Source organism: Aquila chrysaetos, chromosome Z (genome assembly GCF_900496995.4).
Source record: "Aquila chrysaetos chrysaetos chromosome Z, bAquChr1.4, whole genome shotgun sequence".
In the NCBI taxonomy this organism is placed as follows: Eukaryota; Metazoa; Chordata; class Aves; order Accipitriformes; family Accipitridae; genus Aquila; species Aquila chrysaetos.
The window spans coordinates 16,618,820-16,646,659 of NC_044030.1; the positions used below are offsets into that span (position 1 = coordinate 16,618,820).

The 27,840-nt window shown below is 43.3% G+C and overlaps 1 protein-coding gene across 7 annotated transcripts; it reads right to left on the reverse strand.

Annotated features, from left to right (window-relative positions):
• On the reverse strand, nt 1-27,392 carry DDX58 (DExD/H-box helicase 58). Of its 7 annotated transcripts, XR_003921945.2 has the most exons (19): nt 26,904-27,389; nt 26,643-26,774; nt 23,601-23,779; nt 22,123-22,273; nt 20,209-20,334; nt 19,403-19,516; nt 18,263-18,416; nt 17,100-17,355; nt 16,288-16,450; nt 15,769-15,870; nt 13,505-13,662; nt 13,057-13,192; nt 11,554-11,702; nt 10,174-10,264; nt 9,274-9,444; nt 7,580-7,731; nt 7,069-7,130; nt 2,223-2,369; nt 379-456 (listed from the first exon to the last, which is right to left on the reverse strand). XR_003921945.2 is itself a non-coding variant. In XM_030004526.2 (18 exons), exons 1-18 carry the CDS (start codon nt 27,007-27,009, stop codon nt 157-159), a joined length of 2,784 nt encoding a protein of 927 aa, XP_029860386.1. In that variant the 5' UTR covers nt 27,010-27,385; the 3' UTR covers nt 1-156. The 7 variants fall into 7 exon arrangements, 6 of the variants coding, with proteins under 6 accessions (XP_029860386.1, XP_029860385.1, XP_029860390.1 ...); XM_030004526.2 differs by lacking the exon at nt 7,069-7,130 and having other exon boundaries at nt 1-456; nt 19,403-19,513; nt 26,904-27,385; XM_030004525.2 differs by lacking the exon at nt 7,069-7,130 and having other exon boundaries at nt 1-456; nt 26,904-27,383.
• Nucleotides 27,393-27,840: the final 448 nt, after the last annotated feature.

Consider the following 27,840-nt stretch of genomic DNA (forward strand, 5'->3'; position numbering starts at 1 on the left):
AGTGGCCATACTAGCCTTTTTTAATCTAGCCAGATGCTGCTGAGGGGCCTAGTATATCCAACAGCATAAAGAACAAGAACTTTTTATACATGGAAAGAGATTATCCACTATTTCAGCTTGGTGCAGTAGGGTGATACATGCATTAAAATGCTGAGTTCAGCTGGATGTTTCTTCAACATCAAAATTCTTCAAAGAAAAATTAATATTCTTCCATTTCTGAAAATCCATTTGTGTCCCAGTTTCAACATTCTCTAATACAAAGCTTTTGATTTTGATCACTGGTAGATTATCAAATGTCTTGTACTTCACTATGATTCCCCAGTCATGCTGGCAATTAGTATTTTGGCAATACATCTTGCTTTTTTTCTCAAAACAATCAAACTGGACTGGTTTCTGGTGAGGCTTTGTTATATAACGCTCCTTGAACGCATCTCCTAGGACAGTGTGATGAGATTCCTGAAACAACACATGCCAGAAGCACTTAATAGTAGAAACACCATTCCTCATTTTTTCCCCGACATTCGCCTTCCCCTCACAAATACCATTTCCCTGGTAAGGTGCTTCCTGTCATTAAGGAGGCTCACCTTCCAGCCCCCTTGGCTCATCGCTCTTTTTTCCCCATTCATTAAATACCAGGTACTAGAAAGGCCCAGGCCTGGGCTTATCAAACTCCAAATTACTATATATCACAAGTCACTAGCTTACACATATTTGAACTTACTTAGGTTCTCTGAAAGCCATGCTTGCAGTATTTGAGCCTTCTGCATAAAATAACAGTCATCCAGACAACAGACAACTTGAAAGACTCCTGCTTCTCACTTATTTTAACTATATGACCCCAGCCTTCCATGAGGGGTGATGCAATTACATTGGAATGATAGAAAAAAGTAAGCCTAACAAGGTAAAGGAGTAACAGTTGTTGTTTATAACATATATAATTAAAGATTAAAAAAATTAACAACTTAATTTGAAAGCATATGTACAATTTGAGCTGGAGTCTGAAAATGCTAGTTCTTCCTCGATATCCAACTTGAATTAAATATGTAGGCTGAACTATGACAGAACTCAGTTTGTAGGGATTATTTAAAATATTGTGAGGGGTTATTTGCAGAGTACTAAGCAAAAATTCTTCCTGAAGAGTTTTCTGAACTCTCGGATCTATTTGCACAGGTATAGGTGATAAGCCGGCAGCACAAAATGGAGTAACAGTCAGAGGTGCATATTAGATATCCCTTGTTATTTGTCAAAGAAGTGTAACTAGGTTTTCACAAGGCTGAGCTATTCCAAAATCCTCGCCTATGGATCTTCCCTATGCAGAGGAGTAGTGAACTCCATCTACGTTCCAAAAACAGCTGGTAAAAACAAAAAAAATATATTCTTGATTAAAAAGGAAAGTGGCTGAAGGCAAGCATTCTGTAATGCTCAGCTGTGGCCTGAAGCCCTTTATCACATCACAACTGCGCTTTTCAGAGCAGCACAAATAGAAGCTTCAGAAGAACAAATTTCAGAACTAGAAAGGCTCAAAGTGCCCAGAAAAGGCTCTCTTTCATGATCACCATTTTCCATGTCTAGAGTATTGGCTTCTTGGGCCTACAGAGAAATTCTTCAAGTTCAGAAAGATTACAATAAAAATGTCCCCATGAGATACATCGAAGCAATGTGAACTACCTAAAGAATGGAAAACAAAGTAATACTGAAGAATTAAAGGGCTCCTCTTGTAAAACCATGCTTTGCCCTGCCTTTCAAAACTGAAAACTGGCCCATAAGCCAAGGAGCTAAACAGTGAGCTGATCTCAGTACTTTGTATGGATAATTTGCAATCAACAGAAATGGTGGGAGAAATCTCTCAACTGCAGGAAGACTCCCAATCTTGTGCTAATCGGGAAGGTAAATACCCAGCAGTTATACGAGTAGGTTATGTCATTGAAGATCACATGATTTTCCACAAAATTCATCAGTTTCTAATAGAAGGGGGTTCAGGAAAACTGAAGTGATTCCTGTCATATCACATATTTGCACACCCTGGATATCATCAACTACCATCATAACATGCTACAGAAGTAGTTATGACTGGTCCTGTGGCTTACCGATTTACTCAGAATTTTTTTCTGCTCCAGTTTGCACAAAATAGCCTGCTTTCCACACTAATAAACACTGCTGTTAGTTCAATAATGTTGACTTCCCTGGTGTTCATGGATGTAGGTTTCCATACAGACACATACCTTTATAACTCTGATGTCATCTGTACTGCAGGCATATGCTTTGCATTTTCCACACAGAAGATTTTTTTTCCCTTCCACTACCTTACTTCTTGTTTCTTTCTTCCTGGAATCTCGTAATACCTTTTCCTTCATTTGCAGGTCATGTATCTTTAATAAATAAATAAAAATCAAGATCGTTATGAAATTACATCTGTCTAAACATGACTCGGGATATGTAACATCTAGGAACCTATTACTTAAAAGGAAACGAACAAACCAGGCCTTGTTCTAGCAACTCATACCAAAGGAAGAACGTGGTACATTTGTCAGGTTAAGAATGTAAGGCTAGAATAAGTAAGTCACATGATGGACAGCATTTATGCCATCTGTTCCTTCCTCCCCTCTACCCCGCTATGGCCCCTGTGGTCATAACACTATTAAGTCCTTGTGAAGACTAAGTCATGTGAGACTCCCTACAGCAGAAGTAGTGCTGCTGCTCTGGAAATAAGGCTCCAGAGACCACAGAAATTGCAGGCAGAGAAAGAGGCAACAGCCACAGCCTGGACCTGGGAACCTGCAGCTCATGCAGAAACAAAATCCTCCAAGAAGAAGCAGAGCAGCCAAACCAAGACTCAGAGGTGGGACAGGAAATTTCACAAAGGCTGGAGGGCCTTGGACATTCTTTGTTGCTCAGTCCCTGAAAGCTTGCCTGGAAACATGGGGTGATCTGCAAATGCATAGGAATATGGCAGAACTGTGTACGAAGTCTTTTTATTCGTAGTGGCTACCACTGGCTTATTCTACTCTTCTCTAGGAAATTTGTTGCAAAGGTCTAGGAAAATAGAATCATAGAATCATTTAGGTTGGAAAAGACCTTTAAGATCATCGAGTCCAACCGCAAACCTAACACTGCCAAGTCCACCGCTAAACCATGTCCCCAAGTGCCACATCTACACATCTTTTAAATACCTCCAGGGATGGTGACTCAACCACTTCCCTGGGCAGCCTGTTCCAATGCCTGATAATCCTTTCACTGAAGACATTTTCCCTAATATCCGATCTAAACCTTCCCTGGCGCAAATTGAGGCCATTTAATCTCGTCCTATCACTAGTTACTTGGGAGAAGAGACCAACACCCACCTTGCTAAAACCTCCTTTCAGGTAGTTGTAGAGAGCTATAAGGTCTCCCCTCGGCCTCCTTTTCTCCAGGCTAAACAGCCCCAGCTCCCTCAGCCGCTCCCCACAGGACTTGTGCTCTAGACCCTTCACCAGCTTCGTTGCCCTTCTCTGGACACGCTCCAGCACCTCAATGTCTCTCCTGTAGTGAGTGGCCCAAAACTGAACCCAGTACTCGAGGTGCGGCCTCATCAGTGCCGAGTACAAGGGGACAATCATTTCCCTGCTCCTGCTGGCCACACTATGTCTGATACAAGCCAGGATGCCTTTGGCCTTCTTGGCCACCTGGGCACACTGCTGGCTCATATTCAGCCAGCTGTTGACCAACACCCCCAGGTCCTTTTCTGCCAGGCAGCTTTCCAGCCACTCTTCCCCAAGCCTGGAGCATTGCCTGGGGTTGTCGTGACCCAAGAGTAGGACCCAGCACTGAGCCTTGTTGAACCTCATACAATTGTCCTTGGCCCATCGATCCAGCCTGTCCAGATCGCTCTGTAGAGCCTTCACCCCCTCAAGCAGATCAATGCTCCTGCCCAACTTGGTGTCATCAGCAGACTTACTGAGGGTGCACTCGATCCCCTCGTCCAGACCATTGATAGAGACATTAAACAGAACTGGCCCCAATACTGAGCCCTGGGGAACACCACTTGTGACCGGCCACCAACTGGATTTAACTCCAGTCACCACCACTCTTTGGGCCCAGCCATCCAGCCAGTTTTTTATCTAGTGAAGAGTACACCCGTCCAAGCCATGAGCAGCCAGTTTCTCCAGGAAAACACTGTGGGAAACAGTGTGAAAGGCTTTACTAAAGGCCAGGTAGACAACATACACAGCCTTTCCCTCCTCCACTAAGTGAGTCACCTTGTCATAGAAGGAGATAAGGTTAGTCAAGCAGGACCTGCCTTTCATGAACCCATGCTGACTGGGCCTGATCACCTCGTTGTCCTGTCTGTGCTGTGTGATGGCACTCAAGACAATCTGCTCCATAACCTTCCCCGGCACTGAGGTCAGACTGACAGGCCTGTAGTTACCTGGATCCTCCTTCCAGCCCTTCTTGTAGATGGGTGTTGCACTTGCTAACCTCCAGTCAACTGGGACCTCCCCAGTGTAGTCAGGATTGCTGATAACTGATTGCAAGTGGCTTGGTGAGCACTTCCACCAGCTCCCTCAGTACCCTTGGATGGATCCTATCCAGCCTCATAGACGTGTGTGTGTCTAAGTGGTGTGGCAGGTTGCTAACCATTTCCCCTTGGATTATGTGGGCTTCATGCTGCTCCCTGTCCCTGTGTTCCAGCTCAGGGGGCTGGGTACCCAGAGAACAATTGGTCTTACTATTAAAGACTGAGGCAAAGAAGGTATTAAGTACCTCAGCCTTTTCCTCAGCCTTTGTCACTGTGCTTCTGCCCCGCATCCAATAAAGGATGGAGATTCTCCTTAGCCCTCCTTTTATTGCTAATGTATTTTAGAAACATTTTTAATTGTCTTTTACAGCAGTAGCCAGATTAAGTTCTAGTTGGGCTTTGACCCTTCTAATTTTTTCCCTCCATAACATCACAACATCCTTGTAGTCCTCCTGAGTGGCCTGCCCCTTCTTCCAAAGGTCATAAACTCTCCTTGTTTTCCTGCGTTCCAGCCAAAGCTCTCCGTTCAGCCAGCACTGTCTTCTTCCCCACTGGCTCATCTTTTGGCACATAGGGATGGCCTGCTCCTCTGTCTTTAAGATTTCCTTCTTGAAGCATGTCCATTCTCCCTGGACTCCTTTGCCCTTCAGGATGGTCTCCCAAAGCACTCTGTCAACTAGTCTCCCAAACAGGCCAAAGTCTGCCTTCTGGAAGTCCAAGGTGGCAGTTCTGCTAACACCCTTCCTTACTTCTCTGAGAATCAAAAGCTATCTTTTCATCATCTTTGTGCCCAAGATGGCCTCCAACCACCTTCCCTAGTGCCTTCCCTTGTTGACTCACTTACCAGCTGTGTCAGGAGGGTATCTTCCACACACTCCAGGAACCTCCTAGACTGTTTCCTCTCCGCTGTATTGTATTCCCAAAAGACACCCGGCAAGTTGAAGTCCCCCACAAGAACAAAGGGCTAGCGATCATGAGACTTCCAGCTGCTTATAGAGTATTTTGTCTGCCTCTTCGTCCTGGTGGGGTGGTCTATAACAGACTCTCACCCTGACCTCTGCCTTGTTGGCCTTCCCCTTGATTCTTGCCCATAAAAACTCAACCCTATTATCACCATCATTAAGCTCTAAACAATCAAACCACTCCCTAACATACAGGGCTACCCCACCATCTCTCCTCCTTGCCTATCCCTTCTGAAGAGTTTATAGCTATCCATTGCAGCACTCCAGTTGTGCAGGTCATCCCACCATGCTTCTGTGATTGCAATTTCATCATAGTTTTCCAGCTGCCCAACAGCTTCCAAGTCCTCCTGTTTGTTGCCCATGCTGTGTGCAGTGGTATAGATGCTCTTCAGTTGGGCTATTGATCCTACCACCTTTTTGGGGGAAGAAGCCCTAATTCCTACGTGACTGTTCTCAGTCACTCCCGTGGTTTCTAACACATCAAAACCCCTTGATTCTTTGCCACTGCGTGGATCTCCATCCCCTACCTCCACTGAGATGGCAGACCAAACGACCTCGCTAGCACACCATCCCTTAAACATTGGCATGCCACCACCAGGCTTATCTCTAGCGAGTCTGGTTTTATCCCTTTCCCCCTTAAAATCTAGTTTAAAGCTCTTTCAGTGAACCCTGCTAACTCCTGCGCAAAGATCCTTTGCCCCCTTTGAGACAGGTGTACCCTGTCTGTCACCAGCAGACCTGGTGTTGTGTAGACCAACCCATGATCAAAAAACCCCAAATTCTGCTGGTGACACCAGGCTCAGAGCCACGTATTGATCTGCTGGTTCTTCCTGTTTCTTCCCTTGTGATTCCCTGCAACTGGAAGGATACAGGAGACCACTACTTGTGCTCCTGATCCCTTAACCAGTTGTCCCAAGGCCCTGAAGTCTCTTTGATTGCCCTTGGACTTCTTGTTGCAACTTCATCGTTGCCTACATGAAAAATCAATAATGAATAATAATACTAGGGCGATACCAGGGTAGGAAGCTTTCTCTTCACATTTTTAACCTGTGCCCCAGTGAGGTGGCAGACTTCCCTAAGAAGTGGGTCTGGTCGGCATATTGGGCTTTCTGTTATCCTCAGGAGAGGGTCTCCTATGACAGTGACCTGTCTTTTTTTCTTTATGAAGTGTTTTTGACACAGGGCATGGGCCAACTTAACCTTGGTGACACCTCCAAGCTAGATGAACCATCATCCTCATCATTGTTTGGTTCCACTTGCAGAGCCTCATACCTATTATGCAAGGGCATCTGGGAAGGTGGGGTGGTTACAGAGGAGACGTACCTGCTGCGCCAGGCAGAAAACTGCCTGGCCAAAAGTCTATCATTGACTTAGCCCGCGACACCTCTTACATGTCACCTCAGCACCAGAAGTACTTGACGCTTCTTTCTACCCTCATGATGTTTTCTGATCTGGTAAGTGCACAGCACACAGCAGGGTTAATGAAAAGCACTGAATGTGTACTGAGGTGTTCTACTAGGCTTGTTCACCTGCCAGAAGTTGCTTGAAGCAAAGATTAACAGTACCGTAGGCAGTACAAAAGAAGTTACCAGCAGAAGAGCAGGTACAAACCCAAATTCATCCTGTTAATGTCCCAGACAATGGTTTCTTGACATCTCCCAGAAACCACTGCTCTGAAATCAACAAGCACTTGGTGTGACAACAAACAACTTTAGAAAAGCACTTGTACCAGCCTGCAGCAAAGATAAAGTGCTTCTGAACAAGAATTGGATGAACCTATTACCACCATCTGCATAGTTACCCATCTCCCTGTCCACTATCCCAGACACAGTAATATTTTTCTTCCAGTGGACAGAATAGTTTATATTTTATTTCTAAGCTGAGAAGTTTACATAAATTCTACCTCAACTTCTAAGTTTTTTACAGTTACAGTACAGATGACATTCTGCAAGCGAGCAGTACACACTATCCCTTCTCTGCTGATCTAGCCTTGGTCTGAAACCAAATACAGCGAACACCTTCCTCAAGTTATCACTTGGTCCTAGATAGAGCCCTTGTAGATTAAGGCCAATATAGATTACGCCTGTAGATTTGAGTATGAAAATTCCACAGAAGTACAAACCTTTCTTGCAAATGTTGTTTCATCCCAAGTCTGTAGCTTTTCAATAGCTTCATTCATCATTTCTTCCTTGTAACGGTTGTGTTTCTCATTCTCAACCACTTCTATTTTGCTTGTCACAAGGATGCACTTGCTGTCTTTTGCCCTTCCACGACCTATACAGCAACATATTTATCCTCTTTAGTTACTCTTAACAAGATGTGCAAAAGCAGCAGCTATGCCATAAAAGAGCATAAAGGACTTCTCTGTGGCTGCTTTTGTTTCCGATGTTCAGATTCAGATAATGCTGCTTCTGAAGAGCAGTCTTTCAGCTCGCTCTTTTTCAATCACAAACCAGAACAAGATGCACCTTTCCAGGCACCCTCATGGATATCGCCCAGCCAGTACTGTATTGACTGCTTCTGTGGCCTGCCTCAGTTAAGCTCAGGCATGTTTGACACTTCAGTTATTGTACAGCATATTGCTGTCTTCTTGTGGGAAAAAAACTAGAGGAAAAAGGTTCATCTTAGTCCTACTTACTAGTTTTCTGCCCTGCTAATTGGTGTCTATTTAAAAAAAGAAAAAGTCTTATGGCAAAAAACCTGAGGAACTGGAAATACGGTGATGGCAAGAAAAGAGATAAGAGCAAGTGCCATCTCTTCCACCTGTCTATGCCTACTGCCTGCCTGCTTTTTGCTGCTGTGACACAGGCAAACTAAGAACTACAGGGATCTCATACCACTTCAGAAGTATTTCGGTTAGAAAAAGTGTTCACATTAGCTTTTGAGCTCCTATTCCCCCAAAATCATGATTTTGTGTTGTTTAAAACTGACGCAGCCTATTTTCTTTGCATCTTTCATGGCTTGTTAAGAAACACTATCCTTTCACCCATAAACATGAATTCTGGGCCAATTATTTCATTCTAAGACAAAAATAAGAAAGTCACAGGACACAAACCCTGAAAGCAGAGGACTAAGATCACTTACCATCAAATTATGAAGTAATCTACTTGGGTGATATGATAAAGTACTGCAGATGCACCCTTGAAAGACATAGGCAGTTTTATGACATTTAGGAATGTCATAAACAGAAACCAGTATTTAGTGTGGGTCTTCATTCCCCTCTACTGGCCTTATTGTAAAATCACCAAGATTCAAGACCGAAGTCTTGACAGACTTCTTCAGACAAGCCAAGACAGAAACAGAGTTTCCTTTTTTCTTTTTTCTTGTCTTGAATGTTAGAGATCTGCAGATATGAAGGTCTCGAGTACCCATGAGTAGCTGTGTTGGCAATAAGCCACTGGGCAGGGGAAGGTCTTCAGAAGCCATGGCAATACATGAAACTCCATTACAGCAGTCCTTTGTAAATTGTCACAGAATGATTTGCGTTATTTCTGACTACAGCTCTTCTAGCCATACTTCTGCTTATATGTATAATTAGCCACTTGAGGGATCAGTCCTCAACAGTTCAATAACCTTGTGCAGCATGGCTAATTTGCATGGCAAAAGAAAAGTCACACAACATCAAGGACTCAGTTCTGTGAACAAATTTGTCATGTCCAGTCCCATCATTCATCTGACTTCACTCAGGGGCAGAGAGGAATAACAGCAAGACATGCACATATTACTATAGTATTTCCAAAGTGTCATTCAGTAGCACTTTATGTCCATTTCTAGGCCAAAACAGGTTTCTAAAGTAATAGCTCTGAAATTCCATACCTCTGACTTGGATCATTTTGGTGACATTACCGAAGTATTCATAGAGCACAACAAGGTTGCACTCAGAAATATCAATGCCTTCATCAGCAACAGATGTAGCAATTAGCAGTCTGTTCTCTTTGTTGGTTTTGAACGCATCCAGCACACCCTTCTGCATTGGGAGGGTCATACCTACAGTACCAAGAAACTGTGTCAGGAAAAAACACTAATTTCCTTAAATTAAGAAGAGTCAAGAAGTCCTTGAGCAAGATACCTGCATTTGCTCTTATTTAAGTGATTAAAAATGAGCATGTCCTCTTGATCTGGAAAAGTACTTTAAGTTTGTGTATCCAGCTGGCTGCTTACTATAGCCACTGAGCAGGAATTCCTGTTGATGTGCCACACAAATTGTCATCCTGGGAAATACGATTTCAGACACAACACCTAGCTGACCTTTATTAGAGAGACCTATACAGCTTAGTTACTTTAAGCCCAAGCTAACTCTTAACTTAAGCCATGCATAATTCATTTCAGCTATAGCTTCTGTTCTACCTTAAAACCACACACAAAATAAGAGAGGGATCTGTAAAAGGAACAGGGAAAATACCACTAGAAGTAATCACAAGAAGCCACGATAGCAAACAGTTTCTAAACTTCTTCTGAACTAGCAAAAGAATCCTGCAGCAAAGGGTCACTGACAGTGTTACTGCTGCTTTAACCAAAGATTCTGGACAGAAAAAGTAAGCATCTCCTTAGGAGTGGTTAAAGGTCTTCTAGATATGGAAGAAAGCATAGTACAAACTTTCATGACCTTCCTCTGTTTAAGAGGACAGAAGATGAACACAGGAAGAGTAGAACAATTTCAGCAGTGTAGCCACCATAGGTCTAGCAACTGGTATTCCTCAGTGCAAATCTGCATACCTGTTTTTTGATCTCTTCTTCCACGACCCATCAACACACCTGGCTTTATGTGGCTAAGTAGAGGGTTTGCTTCTATCCACTTCTTCAAAGCCTGGAAAGCAAATCAGAGAGTTAGATCCCTGTCCAGATGAAATGTTAGTTTGGGATAGATACGTAGATCCTGCCCACGCTTGCTTAGACAATTAATACTTCTGAGAAGCAAAAGCATAAAAGAGGTGGGACTTGTGTGTCAGGAGGGAACATCTATTAATAGGTAAGAAAGCAAGGATCACAGCCATGATGCCAGATTGAACCATGCCACAGGTGATTTCCACTTTTCCCACCCCTGCAACTTAAAGACTGACTAGGGAGCAAGCAGCCTTTCACCACTAAAAAGTATGCCTTTTTCTCTTATAAACCATCAGATCATTGAATACTACACCTCTGGGATCCAAAGGAAATGAGTTGCTATTTACAAACTGCACTTTCTCACTGCACAGTGAATGTAGCACCTTCAAACTGCTGTTACATAAGAACAAAATTCAGCCAAGCTACAGTAGGCTTTTACCTCTATAATGGAAAGTTGCCAGCACATGCTTAGTGTTGTTAGTTTGGACTTTAGCCTGCCTTTAATATTTTTCTGGTTTGCAATTCATCCAGCATGTCTATAGCCAAGGATAAAATGGGGATTTGGACTCTCAGCCAATAAATCTGTTTACAGTAGCCAGAGACTATGACACCCTGCAGTAAAGGTTTAAGAGCTACTGATGCTAATGATTAGCAGCACAATTAATTCAAACATGAATTTTTTCTGGGAACAACGTATTGGAAGGGAGAAAAAAGATCATGCAGCCTAGATTCTTGATCCTAGGCAAGTATGAAATAGACCAGTGCATCAGAAGGGTCCAGAGATCATCTGCTCAACATAGTCTTTCCTTTTTCTTGATCAAGAACACATGCTAGGGCAAAGGCCTCCTTTGGGCCTATAGGAATCCTCCGGGAAACCTATAAATGCCTCCTGATGTGCAGTCTGTAATAGAGCAGAGATGCTGGTTTATAATACTACCACATTAAAGCCAAAGACATTGTAATACATCTTGTTAAAAATTACTTCAAACCTAAAGTAAAAATCTGATGGCTTAATGACCAGCTATGACACACAGCAAGAAAATGTGATGAAGGGCACCACGCCTGTACTGTAGTTTTTAGAAAAAGGAAAAAGAACCCTCATCCTGTCTCATAGCATCAGTGCTTAGGAAGATATAGAAAGATAATTATTTTCTTAGGAAGATCAAATACATGCATATTTTTCAATTTCCAGAACAAAATGGGAAGGGTAATAGATGAGGGATTTTATTTTCTCACTTCGCATTTTAGGAGCTTTGAAAAGAAATGTCTTACAGCTACTAAGGCTCTTGTCTTAGCAAAGAGAAGAGTGTGAGTCTCTGGGTTATAGCGGTATGCTTCCTCCAGGATGCAAGCAAGCTCTTCCAGCTTAGGATTCTCATTTGACTCATCTTTTGAAAGGGCAGTCAGTTCTGGTTCTTTCTCTGGAAGAAAAAAGCGGTGTCTTGAATAATTCACCTTCTTTAATGCCAAAACCAGAATTCTCACCCAAACCTACAAAGCCACCCATATTCTCTTTAGCATCTATTTTTATTTTCTATACATTCTTTCAGATGCAAGCAAAGAAAGCTATTGGTTAAATGCAACAAAATCCCCAGAAAAAAAGAATTCTGAATCTCTCACATTTTTGTAGCAGACTGACAGGAGAACCTCTGTGACATACTGCAAGTCAAAAGACAGCAACAAAACAAACTCAGTTCTTGCAAAGAGCAGTGCTATTTCTTTTTAGGAAACAACTGTGTCGTGGTTTCAGCCCAGCCGGTAACAAAGGACCACGCAGCCGCTCGCTCACTCCTCCCGCCCCCCTCCGGTGGGATGGGGGGAAGACGGAGGAGAGAAACGAAAAAAAACCTGGAACCTCGAGGGTTGAGATAAGGGCAGTTGACTGGGACAACGCAAAAAAAGTTACAACAACAACGACGGTACTAATGAAAGAGTATACAGAAAAGAGCGATGCACAGTGCAACTGCTCACCACCCGGGACCCGACGCTCCGCCACTTCCCCCACCGAAAGTCGAGAGAGAGCAGGAGAGCCCCCCCCCGGCCCACTCCCCATCTATATACTGGGCATGATGTCACATGGTATGGAACAGCTCCTTGGCTAGTTCAGGTCAGCTGCCCCGGCTATGCCCCCCCACCTCCCAGGTTCCTGTAAAAATTAACTCTATCCCAGCTGAACCCAGGACAAACTGACACCAGAGGGCAGACAGCCCAGTGATTTAAAATTGCGGTCAACACTGCAACACAGCAGATCACAGGCTGTTTTAGAGCACACTGCTACTAAATCAGCAGTTAGAGAACAGTGCCACCTCTAACTTTTAATCAGAAGGGTACAAGGGCCACCTGCTTCTTCCCAGAAGTTTGGGATTCGTCCAACACCATTGGGCAGGAGGAGGCTAGGCAGTGCATCGAGCAGTGTATGTTGCCTTATCTAATGCTGCCAGCATCCATGATTGCAGACCATCCCCCTACTTGTGGGGCACACTCTTAAGGACACCACTGCCTTATCTCCAAGTCAAGCAGGTAAGAACCTACTATAGCATCTAGCTACAATTACTACTACTTCCTTAGCTCCTGCACTAAAAGCTTGCAGTCCCAGAAAGTAAGTTCTCCCCTGCCTACCCTAACACTACATTTGCACCTACACGGACACTAGATCTTCTGAAAAGTGCAAAACTTCTGGAAAAACAACTGCACTTACTCTGAAGAAAACACTTGGATTATCCTACCATAAGCCCTCTTCTCCCCTGCCACTGCCACAGGTACTGTGTGAAATACCTTGAAATTTGGCTGTCAGTTTCTTCTCTAACTCTGTATATGGTCCATTTTTGACATTTGTGAAAAATTCAGTTAGGTAGGCTAAAGCATCTTCAATGCGGGCATCTTCACTGATGATGAGAGCATCGTTGAATTTCTGCTCAGAAAGAGAGACATACACATTTAAGCCTCATTTTCTGTGGGACAGGGTATGAATGCAAATTTAATTTAACTAGATCAAGTATTACAAACTTATGTTGTTCTTCCATTTGCATGTCAACACAAGCATTACAAAGTCTCCTCTGCACTATACTGTTCTTAGTGACTATCTTAAGACACAACTCTTACACACTATGCTTAGCCATCAAATAAAATTATTTGGTTCCAAACCTGCTCCTAGGTGAACATACCTGCATCAGAAGGAACAGGATGGCTCCTCTATATGGAAGGAAAGACGATATACACTTACCCGCAGGTGTTCAGTGCAAATGAAAAGGTCTCTACAAATGCTGCTCTCCTTCTCCTTATCTGCCAGTTGCAACAGCCTGCATTTCTTCTGAGTGGCAACTATCCAGTGTTCATACTTCTGTGTTCCAAAATCATTCTTGTTGATCTGGGAGATAGTGTCTAGTAAAGAAGGAGGAAACAAACATTTGTAAATCTTGACTAACAAATAACCAGAACAGTTAGCTAGAAGATAACACATTTCTATGAATGTTAGGTCTAAAAAACCTATACAGAAGAACACTGTATGATACAACCACAGAATCAGAGGCTGGAAGGCACCTGTGGAGGTCTTTAGTCCAACCCTCTGCTCAAAGCAGGGTCACCTAGAGCCAGTCACTCAGGATCACATCCAAACGGATTCTGAGTACTTCCAAGGAGAGACTCCACAAATTCTCTGGGCAACCTGTTCCAGTGTTTGACCACCCTGACAGCAAAGAAGTTCTTCCTGTTGTTTAAGTATTTCTGTTTGTGCCCACTGCCTCTTGTCCTGCCTCTGGGAACCATCTGAGAAGAGTCTGGCTCTGTCTTCTTAACTCCCTGTGTTTCAGTGTATACATGTTAGGCTAAAATTATCCTAGTACAATTCAGCTGAGGATCTGTGTACATACACACATCTGGAGAGTCTTTAGGAATAAAATTAGAGCTCACTTGTCCTATAAGAAACCGACAGTATTCAAGAAACTGCATGTGCATTGCTCCTTGAGTTACCAGCTACTCAACAGGTAAGTATTCATTTGCTAAATAGTCCATGGTACTTAAAGGCATATTATCCAAGGGCCTGTTCTTGAGGCAGAACTAGTCAGTACCTGTTTGTCATATACATACTCTGTCTGAGTGCTTCACAAACTTCAGTAATCAGAGGGTCCACAGAAGGGAAGCCAATGGCATTCATGCAAGAGGAACTGTGATGCAGAAATAAACTTCAGAAGTGTTTGCTTAATTTAGCCTGCAGTTTGAAAATCCCACTGTATTTGTTCTTTGTTGGGGTTTCTTGGGTTTTGGGTTGGGGTTTTTTGGTTGGATAGGGTTTTTTTGTTTTGGTGGTTTTTTTTTAATTCTCCCTTCCTGCCCCAGAATATAGTTCACTCTCCAATATCTGGGAAGTGCAGTGTGGGTGTAAATCTAGAAAGCACAGAAATGAGGTAAACAGGCTTAAGGCACCCTAGTCAGTTTGCAAAAGCCTGCTTCTTTAATTCAGAGCTGGATAGACCAAGGCTGATCATGAGCATAGCCATCCATGGGTCCACTTTGTACCCCCTGTAGCTCTCAAATTTGTTGATAACAGCCAGTTACTGGACACCACTTAGGAATTCTGCAAAAGTGGAAAAGATCGATTGATTTTTCCAGGGCTGCAGAATTAAGTCTCATGACAGTGAGACCCATTCTTTTCTCACAGCCATGCATCTTCCTCTCTGCAAACCTTCACACCACTGCAGCTCCTGAGGCTGTAACCCTACAGACAAGTGTTTCCTTTCTTAGGCAGCCACATCCTCTCTCTGGTGGTGTTCATGTTCCACAGATGCTCCTCTGTAAAATTACCTTAAATGCTTTTCAATAACAAATAATGGACACCTGGTAAACAGTGGAAGTAGGGGTACCCAGAGGTATAAAGAAGACAAAATGCTGACCAGAAAAGGTGGTCAGGGCACCCCTAGAAATAACTCTGAGCGCAACTCAGAGAGACCAGAGAAAATATGAGAAGAAATGTCAGAGCAGCAAGAGTGAAGGTAAACCGTCGCTGAAAGGAAGAAATTAAAACATCCAGAGTAACACCATAACTGAGACCCTTCTTGTTTTCCTTAACAGAGGCAGATTTAGGTATCAGCATTTCTCCAGATGCTTCAAATAAGAACATACAGGTATCTCTCATCAATGAAATCCAGCTCACTGCATTTTGAAAGCAAGCCCTTTGGTAGTTTTCTTTCAGATTCTTTAAACATTCGAAATTATTTGACAGTGTCAAAACCACATCATCCTTAGCTGAATGAAACACAGGCTGAAATCCATGCAAAAATATTTATAATTATCAAACTAATCATGTATAACAGGAAAATAGTTGACTCTTCTACCTGTAATTTCTTATTTAGGAAAAATTGGTTAAAGGCAAGTAAAAAGGAAGGAGGAGAAAGGAAGTGGAAAAAGAGTGACTGTTCTAGCAGCCACAAGGATTCACACTGATGTAATCAAAGATTGAATCCCAGTTACAGGCATATTACAGTATCTTACCCACTGAGTAAATCCTCCTCATCAACGCCTCTGTCTCAGACATCAGACCTGAGATAATGTCTGCAAAGTGATTCTGAACTCTCATTTTAACCCATCTGACATCTAGAGACAAGAAATGGAAGTCAGCGGCCTGAGTAAGTAAAACATTTCCCTGGGCAGCACAGCACAAATTCTTGTCCAGAAGAACGCTACATATGGTGCTTTATGCAATCATAATGATGTTTATTGTTAATGAGATTTATAGCTGCACAGAAAGAAACAGTGCTCAATCTTCACTGGCAGATCCGAATAAAAATCAGAGATTGTGTATCTCAGCAAAGAGAAAATTTGCCCAAATGGGCACTGCCTTACTGTGGGGCAACAATGAAGTGCATGCTTAAACTCCTTTCAAGCTAGCAGGAAGCAAAGCTCCAGCTTAGTTTTGAGCTTTTAATTTCACCTGACCGAAGGGGAACTGTATAGCTGCCTTAATTACGGTGCTTTGCATCTCACAGGAAAATAAAAAGGAAGTGTGCTTACGTGTTTCTGGCTTGTTTGCAAATCTCTGCAGATCCTGTTTGTTCTCTCTGACAGTGGATATGGCCTGTATGTCAAGGTAGGAGCAGAGGGTACAGATGTGCTCTATCGTTTCCTTGGTGCTCTTGGCATTACCAACTCCAACAGAAGCAGTTAAACCTACAATCTGAGCACACACATGAACAGCAGTGGTTGCTCCTTTGTCACAAACAAAAAAACCCCAGGAGACACTGTTACCCATTGCCAAGTTGTTACTGTTTTCAAAAACAAGGAAACAAAACAGGCAACTGAACTAGACATAAGTGCAAGGACTAAATCTTCAGAGCCAAACCTTGTCCCCACTCATGCGCTCTCCAAGGCACTCAAGCTTAGAGTATTCAAACTGATAATAAATTATCCACCCACTTAAATCCATAACCAGCTGTATTTGTCAGTGCTTATCATACACAGAAACAGCAAATCCATTTTATTGTTGCAGAAGACAGCAACAGAGAGGTGACAAGGAGATGATGTAAGTTCTGGGGCACATGCTTTCTTCCCAACCCAGCAATCCTGTTTGCTCTCAAGTACTCCAATCTCTGTCACGCTTCATCAGTCCTTCTTGGCAGCTGCAGGGAACACGTAACACAGGAAAACAGCCTGGAGGTGTCCGAGAAAAGGGAAAAAGTATTCCAGATGCTACCATTTCAGTTTGCAGCCATTGTTAAATGGGAGTTTGAATTGGATTAACACAAAAGGCAAGACTTCAGACTTTGCTGACTGCACTGCAAAATACTTCTCTTTAATGTTTCCACCACTGGCAGACTGGGCCTTACCTGAGGCAGCTGGCTTGCAGAGTCAAATTTTTGTTCCAGGTATCTACTCATTAACACATTGTAAGGGTGATTGCCCGTAGTGTTGTGGCACTCATCAAATATCATCAGAGTGAAGATGGAGAGGGAGCTAAGGATCCCTTCCTCAATGCTATTCACAAGAATCTGGGGTGTTAGCACAATGATGTCACTGTCCTGTATAACCTTTTCTACGGAGACATTTGCAACTGTTTCACCACTAATTCCTTGAACAGAATATCTAGAAAGAAGAGGCAAAAGATAGGGTATGAAAAAGGATGTCTTGCAGGGCAAGAAAAGCTAGAAGAATGGAGTTTTCAGCAAGCCTGAAGGATAGTGACTAAGTTCAAAATAACAAATTGTTGGAGCTGGCAGTTTGACCCACAGAAGCTGAGAAAAAAACTGCTGAGGGTAAACAACTGGATTTTCAACTCCCATTAACTAGAATATATTAGATTTGAGGGGTGATGAATTTGTACATTTAAGCTGCATCTGTGAGTTCACATTTGCTGTATTTGGACATCCTGTCCTTCATCCCTTTTCTGTATATGTCTACCAGCATGGGACTCATTTCTGTCCACCAGCCTCATTTTTGCATAGCTATAAGGATTCATATGTGAATGTTCAGTAATCAGTTCCTTCAAAATCAGAAGCTATAGCTTGTCAATACGCCCCTAAACAATTTTCAGTCCCATCTGAGAGATGGGCTGTCATTTTCTGACTAGAGCTTGAAAAACCAAAAGAAGTTTGGGTCCTTCCATTTGGAAAAGAGAGAGAGACTGCCATTTGAGAATGGCAAGAGGAATCCCACTGCTGCTGCCTGGAACTGCCTTGTCTTTGGAAGCAGGACTGAAAGGAGTCTCAAGAGAGAGCACACTTCACCCTTTTCCAGAGGCAAGCACAGGTATACTTTGGCCATTTCCACAGATGCTGCACAACCAGTGCTTAAACTCTCCAGAAGCAGACTTCAGACTCTCCAAACAAAGTCTGCCACAGTAACTTGCCATTCTTACCATTAGGCATCATCCTCATGTTAACGCCAAACACTCTTGTCACCAGCAAACCCATTACATTTTGCCCTAGCCACAGCTGACCTAGAGGGCGGTTTATTTTCTGCGGAGGAAGCCACCAGGTAGAATTATACTTACCCACTTCTTTCAAAATGCTGCTTGAATACAGTTTTCTGTTGTTCGTACACTGGCACTTTGGTTGCAAGAAAGACAACTTTTGCCTTTTGTCCTGAGGGCATGTTTTGGAAATGGTGTTCATAAATCAGAAGTGCCACAAAAGTTTTTCCAGATCCTTTAAATGAAGAACATGAAAGGTAAAGTACTAGCATGAAAGGGTGTATTTGCAAGCAGATCCCTGTCTCATCTGGATGCCCTCTAACAATGGGGAGCTGACAAGGGGGCTGTTACACTTCCAGACTCTCTGGGGACAGATTTGAACACATACTTGCTGCTTACTCAGGTGGGTAATCATCCCTTTCTCTCTCGCAGTCTTAGTCTGTAAAGACCATGTAGCAGTCACTGGGAAGGAAAATCCATTTGAAGTTTTATTTGAGTTCTTTGAAATCACTGAGTCTATTTCTGCTCTTAGTGTGTGGTTCCACATCAGACTATGGTACAGACACTGGGCACTTTCAGCTTCCATCCTTCCCCATGCAGCCTTGCTCCTCACATTTCTTTTCCTTCAGCATTCAGGGTCACTGTGCAGGCCACCCAGAGCTCTTCTGTGTCCCTGCCTCTGCTACCCCACCTGCTTCTCCAGGACCCAGGGGAGAATCAGGCTAGCAACATGGAAAACACAGGTGGAGAGAAAGAGCTGATCTCTCTTTTGCTGCTGATCTTCCATCTTCTTAATTCAGTCCTGAGCTACTGCAAAAATTCCCTGTGCTGTTTTGATGTTGTAGGCATTGTAGTACAGAAGACAGGGGAGTCTCAGGGCAACTCAACCTATTTTTCCTTCAACTTGCAATCCAAATTTCTTAAAGATCTGCAAAGATCAGTGAGTGATTTTAACTCAAAAATCCGCACCAGGGAATGAGAAAGCAGAGGTCAGAACACAGAAATCTGAACACAAGCACTGAAGTGCAAAGAGACACATCTGTCTTGCTCAGTCTCTGTGCTGCCCTTAGTCATTAATTTCAGGTTTGATCTGGATCTAGTCCTGCAAGGAAGACTGCTTTTAAATAAACAGCTGGAAATGGTTGACTGAACCATTACCCTTCCTTACCCTTCATAGCCCTCTCCACCAACAGAATTTTTCTAAGAAACATGTTTTCTTACCTGTAGGGGCACATATCAATGTGTTTTTCCCATCGATAGCAGGCTGCGCAAGTTCAGTCTGGTAGCTCCGAGCCTTCTTTGGTTCATAAACAGGTGAAGACTGATAGAACCCTTCTAGGAGAGAACCATGGTTTTTTGATGAGTGTTGCAACAGAAATGCATAAAATATATTGTGCCCCACACAGTTGCTATTTAAAAGGATAGAGGTAGAGTCCTTGCAGTCTACACGGAGCATTCTCTAACAGACAAGCCTTTTAACAGGACATACGCACCAGGCTTATGTTCCCCCAAATATATGCACAGTATTCCTTTTAGCCTTCTGCTCTACAGACTTTTGAACTTAATAGTCTCAAATTGTGGTCTTGTCACAGGGTTTGCACTTATGGAACAGGAACTAGAAACCACTTGTGGAGCAAAATTTGCTATACGAGACATGACAGCCACTGCACAGATCCTTTGCAGCCACATTCAGCTCTCTAAACTGGCTAATATCAGGTCATGTGTGAATTAGTTGTATCAGAGAAGAGATGCGTCTACAACAGTCTGGTGTTTGGAGACCCTGTTGATAATGTGCTGGCAGAACAACTTTGCACGAGAAATGTGGTAAATGAGGTGGCAACCCCCAACATATGTGATGCCCAGCATGAGATCCTTAAAACATTAAAACAGAAGACAGCTAAATGAAGTCAGAGATTTGAACCAGTTCCTCAGTACCTTCCTTTGTGGCACACTGCATCTGCATCCTTCAGGAATCTAAAGAAACAGAGAATTCCAGCCACAAACTGTTTTAAGTTGCTAAGTCTTACCTGAAGCTGAACAGAGATTTTCACTGAGATTATTACCACATTCTGCTTCTTCAGAAAACGTCACCATGGTTTCAAAGCTGTTCTCAGAGGCATCTGTCATTTCACCATCCACATCTTTGCCATTATCTGTACAATCACAAAAAAAGGCATGCTACTGATCCTTTTGATTTTAAAATGTTGTATTTGCTGGGATGACAAGGTGGAGGAGTTCATAGCTAGCATGGAAAGACTACATAAAATGACACTGCATCCAGGCTCCCTTTCAAGTAAGATGGATAGCACTGAGAGTCTTGGGTTTAGAAGACTCACATACACAATGCACATTTATCTATCCCTTAAAAATCAAAGGAGATAATAGATTGGGAAGAAAGTGATATCCTCTATATTAAGTGACAAGATTACAGATTTAACATGGACATTAACCACAAGCATGAAAAATACTTAGGAGTTTAAAGAAGCTTCATAAATTCAAGACTTTGCTCTCCCTTTCCCCTTACCTTTTGGAAGGACCTAGAAATTGTAAGACTATCTCCACCCTTTATCTTACATGATAATCAAGAGAGGTTCCGAAGATGCTTGCCAAAATTTTCTTTGGCCCCGTAAGTATTACCTTCTCAAAGAACTGTCACTGGGCTTTGCATGAAGAGTCTCGTTGCAAACAGAACACATGATCACAAAATGCTGCTTTTGGAGACGGAGGGAGAGCACATTTGCACCATAATCCAGCTCCAGAAAGCACACAGTATCTGTGATTAACATACACTAGCAACTCTTCTTAACTGCTAGCGTTAAAATGCTTCCAATATGGACAACGTTTGCTCAGTAGGCTGACTTTGGCTTTATTAAGTTGGATGTTAGCCGAAGCTGTGCCAAAAGACAGTGGTATCTTTAACTTATAAAATATAACCATTAACCAAATAATATATATAGCCATCACCTACATAAAATAATAACTATATAAGTATTATTCTTATATATTATTTTCTATATTATTATTTATAAATGTATTAAATGTATATAATTTATATATATATAATTATTAAATCTGCAGATAAGAAATTACACACATTTGACTACAGCAATAAAAACATTTCAAAATAAGAAATGTTGTTTAAGAAACCACTTAAAAGTAGCTTGTCCCAGTTGCTAATTAAAAACAATTCAAACAATCACTTATGGTTTGGGAGAAAGCAAATGTAGATATAAAGAACCACAGTCCAGTTTATCTAAAATTGCTTGTCTTCCTTCATTATTTTGTAGTGAAATACTGTATTCTGCTCTAAATTCTCCCATGCTGCAGGGTACTCATATAGGTATTTTTCAAGTGGGGAAAGGTAAATCAACGACAAAAGCAAAATCTTATTAGGGGAAATTCTGCATTTTTACAAAATATGAACATAGTAACTTGGTAAGTGCTGCTTATCGATTTCTCAAAGAAAAAAGTATATGATCTGCTCTGTGGACCATGGAACTATATCACTTTCTAGAATATCAAATTACTAATCATATTTTATCAGAAAACATTGCATCTATCACAACTCAAGCAACCAGAAAGATGGCAAAAGGTGAATTACAGTAGAATGGAGGGAAGAAGATAAACATTTTGTTAGTTTTGTACCTTCAGAGCCTTGTATGCTGTCTGATTCTGTTTGCCAAAAAAAGGCATCATTCATAACCACATAGGAGCAAAAATACTCAAAAGATAATTTCTGATGGTTTGTAGGGTAGTACCTGTATTTCATTTTATATATAAGACATTTTAAATTAAAAAAAAAAAAAGGTTTTATTTTTAAACAACAACGAGCAATGCAGTCTGATGGTATCCTTTTAAATTAGTCTTACTCTCCTGAAAAAAAAATTACTGTCTCGTACAAGAACAGGAAAAGAGCATCATAAAACCAATTCACAGTTTACCTTCTCTTATATCCCACAGTTCACTTGCATTGTAATATCCTGTGTTATCTAGTGCTAGCTGAAGGCTTTTTGGCCAGTTTTCCTTATCCGATCGACAGAGACATTCAATGAGTTTAGTTATCCCGGCTGCTTTGCTTCTGTATTCGCTGACCTGCACACACAACAAACAGAAGCTGCTGTAGCTTCTGAGTGAGCAAAACCACTGTTCTTTGATATTTTGATTTGTTTGATGTTCAGTTGAAAATTGCATTTCCTTCTCACAGAATAAAAGGTTTCCAGTAAAATTCAGTCATTTACCTACCAGTGCAATTCTGTCAGCCTAGGCATACACTAAAATTAGCTGGACTATATCAACAGGTAGGCTATTTGCTTAAATATTCACCAGGTCTGAATTATTCTTTGAATTTTCATCTGGCAAGGTCCTTGTAATAAGCCGTATCTGCCATGAATCTCTGAGGCCGAACTGATTAAAAAACATTCCAGAATAGGAAAATGCAAAAGTATGCAGGCCTGATGTTTAGTCAGACACAATAGCTTTCCAAATATTATGTATCTCCATAAAGAAATACCGCTTTAAAAACAGAATACCTGCAAACAATCTTTCTCAGGAGTCACAAGGAGTGAGAACACCTAGAAGACTCCTTCTCACAGCATCATAACTTATTATTAACCAGTCATAAATGATGAGTGATTGGTAATATCACTTGTTATCAGTCATCGATAACAACACTGAGCTAGAACTGCGTAACAGTACAGCAGCTTCACATCCAAAGGCAATGAAAATGTTGTTGACTTATGTGACACAGTATTTAGCTAACGACTTCAGACCAGAAGTTTCTTTTCACCCTACGACCATCCCTCTGGGTGCTGACAAAACTCGAAGAGCCATACACAAAGTTTCTAGTGGTTACCACAGTTAAGGTAATAGACTATGACTATGTCAAATCCCATGACAAGAAGGAAACAATTTAGGCAACATCTAAATGCCACTTTGCCTACTTCCATCTGTATTTTTAGGAGCCTTAATGCAGAGTGAACACTCCAGAAAGCGGTCTATTTCAAAGGCATAGCAAGGCACCCATTTCACTGTAATATGGCACCTTCCAGAGCCCCTGAGGTCTCTTCACAGGAGCCTGGACTTCGCCAAGACATAGAGCTGAGTACTGTCAATGCCAAAGCCACCCCATCTTGCTTCCCTGCCTGCAACCCTTTCACACGCCACCTTATCCACCAAGCCAGAGGGGTGAAGAATGAGACATGCAGGTGTTGCAGACAGCGCTGCTGTGGGGAGCTGCAGCCACACAGCAAAGCCTGCTCTAAGCAGAGGAAAGTAAAGTCCCTCCCTGGGGGACCATGTCTGGCCACTCTTCTCACTCACCAGCCTCACGGATGGGCACCAATTCATCCAGCAAGTGAGGCAGCCAGCACTTCTCCACAGCAAAACTAGGCAAAAACTGGGATTTTACCATTAACCATACCTGCAGGATCTCCTCACACTCCCTTTCTATCAGGCACATGTTTATGTACGGCATGAGTGCTACCGGATCAACTTCTAGCATTGTTGCTTCTATCCGCTTCAACAGCTGTCTGTGCAACTCTAGTTTTTCCAGTTTGCTGAAGTCCCAGTTTTCAATTGCTTCTGCCAGTCCAGTGTACCCTTTCAGAAAAAGACAAATTGTTCCTATGAATTCAATGTCTAGCTAGAATAGGTAGGAACAAGCTGAAAAAACACCTTCTCACCCCACTGGAGAAATTAAAATTATTTTGGCCTGTAACTGACAAAAATCTAGGTGAACCACAAAGAATTTTTATGGATTAAGTGACTGTTTTCCTTTACAGCACTTCTAACTATAACATGAAAAACCCTATGCTAAAAGAGCAGTAACACTTGCAAAGAGGAAAAAGAGCTACATGATGTCACAGCTCACATCACCCAAGCAACTGTAACAAGCCCCTTTCTTTCATCCATACAAACCTTAGATCCTTGCAGTCCATGGTACTCTTCCACAGGATCTCCCAGAGCGCAAAACACGACTCAGAATCACAAACACCTTTGGTCCTCTTTTCTTTTATTTACTAGCCTTTTTAGTCCTGTCCTTGGCTACACCCTTGTGACAGTCTGACAAATTATAGCCAATGTCTCAAACATTTGTTGAAGAACTTTGGTGGAGAAGACAGCCTCTGTAAAAGTGCTGGAGTTGTGTGAACAGGAAAATGTGGTTGGAGGAGAAGGCCCCACGGACGGTGGGACCGCGCTTCTCCAAAGGCACAATTCCTTATCTTAAGCAACCATGAGAATAAGCACAATGTACACACCTGGAGGAAAGGCCAGATAATGGTCATGCCTGTGGGAGAGAGAAGCAGCTCCCCAATGTCCCCCCAAGCCCACCAACCCATTTCCAGAGAATCCCAGGAATGTGAACTGCGCATGCCGAGACCACCAACTCATTTCTGGAACACTCCTGAGCTCACACTGCGCTTGCTCACTGACAGCAAACCCCCAGCTACAGGGACAGACCCTTTGGGTACAAAAGAAGGGAGGACGAATTCTCGGCAAGCGTCCTCTGGAGCTGGATGTCTAGACTGGCTGGACCAACACTGGACCCAGGACTGATAAAATCCTTTTCTTCTCTCTTTCTTCCTCTCTCTCTCTCTCTCTCCCTTTTCCACAGTCCCTACACCTCATCCTTTTAAACATAAACCGTTGACCAAGTCTGGGACTAGGAGTGGATCCAGTTGCCCCTGGGCTCCACTCTGAGAAGGATTCTAGAAAGCAAGGGGGTCCACTCTGAACCTCGTGACTCAACGGGAGAGATCTCCTTATTTTCTTCTTTGAATTGATCCCCAAATAAGTAAGGCTTACATATGTTTAGCACACGTTGTACAGTTCACTGACATAGTTTCATGTTCCTTTTTCCGTTTCTTTTTCTACACCTTCCTTCCCTTTTCAAACGGCGGCTTAATGACATGATGCAAGGTTCATATCGGTAAGTTCACTTGTACTTGGGCAAGGTTAGCTTGGTTGAATAAATGTTGATTGTTGTTTGAACTCCCCTGGTGTTGTTTCACCTTACTTCTGACAAAGGAAATCCATGAACCTGAGTCACTCCAGCCTTGGGACACAACAACCCTCCTTAGCAACGCAGAACACCTGCAGCCTAGATAGTCAGCAAACAGCTGAAAATACCATCCTGGAACAGACAGTGGCAGGGAATCAGATTTAGAGGATTTATGTGATTTCCTGGGTGGGCTCCCAGGTGGAAGAAAGCAAGTCAGCGTCCCAGAGGAACTGTGGGCAAACAGAAGGAATTTGCCTAACTTTTTATTTTCTTTTGGAGAAGCAGGAGAATGGTGTGGATACTTACCACACAGTCTTTAAGCTAATTATCACCTCTGCATCTGCCAAATGCAAGAGTAATGCTAAATGCTACTCTCAGGCCCAATTAATAATTACTTGGGATAGCGCTTGAAGTCAGCAGGTTTTTTTCAGTTTTTCAGTTCAGAAGTTCAAAAAACTTTTTCAGTTTTCTGCTGAAGATACACGAAACTGAATGCTATCAATGCGTTCAAAGAAGGTATGTTTGTATTTCAGAAGTTAGGACTATCACAGGCAGGTAAAAAGTTGCTCTGGACCTAGTATTTGCTTTAAGGGGCGAGTGGGCTAGATCCAAGCGATAAGAAATTTTGTAATAATTGCTCACCGAGATACTGTAATTATCTGTAGTTAACAGTGAGTAAATGAAAACAGAAGTGGCTTATGGCATGAGATTTTCGGGTTTGAGATACCTAATAAACCACCAACAAGAATCTACAACAGAACCTACACATATAGAGGAAAGCCAGCAGCTCCTGGTAGTTTTACACCTTCACAGTCTCTTCCGTCACATTTTCAAAAGGAAATTGCATTAGGACTTCACACATCAAGCAGTCATAGTTAGTGAGGAACAATCAGAATTTATAAGCTATTAATGGTTACCTACTTCTTGAAACTTAATACTTTTAAGACTCCTGAATAATTTTAAAAATCAGTTCCTAATTTAAGACTCTGTCCTTGAATGAAGTTATCCCATCCTACCAGTTAGCCCCCGTGCACATCCTGAAACCCATTTAGCTTTCTCTTTCAGGGGATTTAGCTTCCTTTAACTATAACTGGTGAGAACAATGGCTGCCTTGTTTCTCCTCTAAACACCCTGAGACAGACAAGTCTCCTGTAGTGCGGCTTTATTCTGCACCCCTTCACCTGTCACTGACTTTCTCCATAATCGCAATTGGTCCAGCTGCTTCTCAGCTGGACGTTTCCCCATAAGATTTTGACTTCCAGCCTCTGGCAACCCATTTTTTCCTACCGCCTCTCATCTGACGCGACAGGGCCGGACAGCAGACGCCCGAGGGAAACGGGGCCACCCTCCACCTCCCGGGTGCGCTGGGCTGGTCCGCCCAGCTGACGGCGGGCGGCGGCTGTGGCTCTGGCAGGGAAAGGGAGACGCGGAGAGAAACCACGCTTGCGAGTGGGAACCGACCTGCTGCAACCAGGGCGTCCAGGAAGCCCCGCAGCCAGCCCTCCGCCTCCAGCTGCAGGATGGCGTCCAGGAACAGCGCGGCGGCCGCCGTCACCCCCTTCTCCTCCTCCTTCCGGACTCTCTCCTTCACCTCTAGCAAAAACCCGAAGCCAGCAAAGAGTGAGGGGGTGCACCCGCAGCGGCGGCGGGGAGAGCAAAGCTCCCCAGCCGCGGGGAGCGCGGGGCAGCGCCGGGGGAAGCAAGCCGCGGCCGGCCTCTCACCGTCGGACAGCCAGTCCGTCATGTTGCCCAGGATGTAGATGGGGTTCAGGGTCTTCTCGATGTACCGCCTGTAGCACTGCAGGCTCCTCTTCTCCTCCGCCGTCATGGCCAGGCCGGCTTCGCACCGACTCCGGCCCCGGCTCCGGCTGCGTGCGGGGACGCCGAGCCCCCACGCTGCCCCGGCACCGGGAGAGCCGGCGGGGAGCGAGAGGATACTCCCCGCCCACGCCGGGCAGGGAGCGGACGGGAAAAAGAAACTTCAGGCCGGCGGGAGAATGGAAACCGAAAGAGGGGCCGGGCCGCCGGCGGACGCAGCCCGCTGCTTTCCGCTGCCGCCTGCCCTTAACAAAAGAAAATGAAGGAAAAAAAAAAAAAAAAAAAGAAGGAAAAAAGGCAAGCATATGCGCATGCGCACGGTTGGAAAGCCTGTGACCGGCCGTTTGCGGTCGTCGGGGTGAGGGAAAGCACAGCGAGGTGACAGGAATAAAGGCGTCGCTTTACCCCCTCTTCCCTTTTGCCCCTAGAAAATCCTGAACTGGTTTTTATGGGCTGTATCCTTGGTTTTTAGAGACTGAAAATAATCTTCTACAGGAAGGCAAGACCCCCACATGCTCTGGGCAAGTGCTTGCTAAGCTGCTAGCATTAGTATAGCTTGGGAACGTCAAAATGAGAAGTCTGCCTGACTGCCCTGTAGCAGGGAAGTGAGCATCAAAGGATAAGACTCACAAAGGGGGCCAACGGGTTGCAGAGCTGAAAGCACCCACAGTTCAGAAGTGCTGCTAAACACGACAGCTCCACATGCAAACCTCCCTCTAACCACTAGTGTATAGAGTGGATGCATCCAGCTGTTTACAGATTCATAAATCTCATATTCAAATAGACAACTAAAAGGTACTGCCCCAATACAAGATACCTGCTTTCCAAAGCCATGGCAACA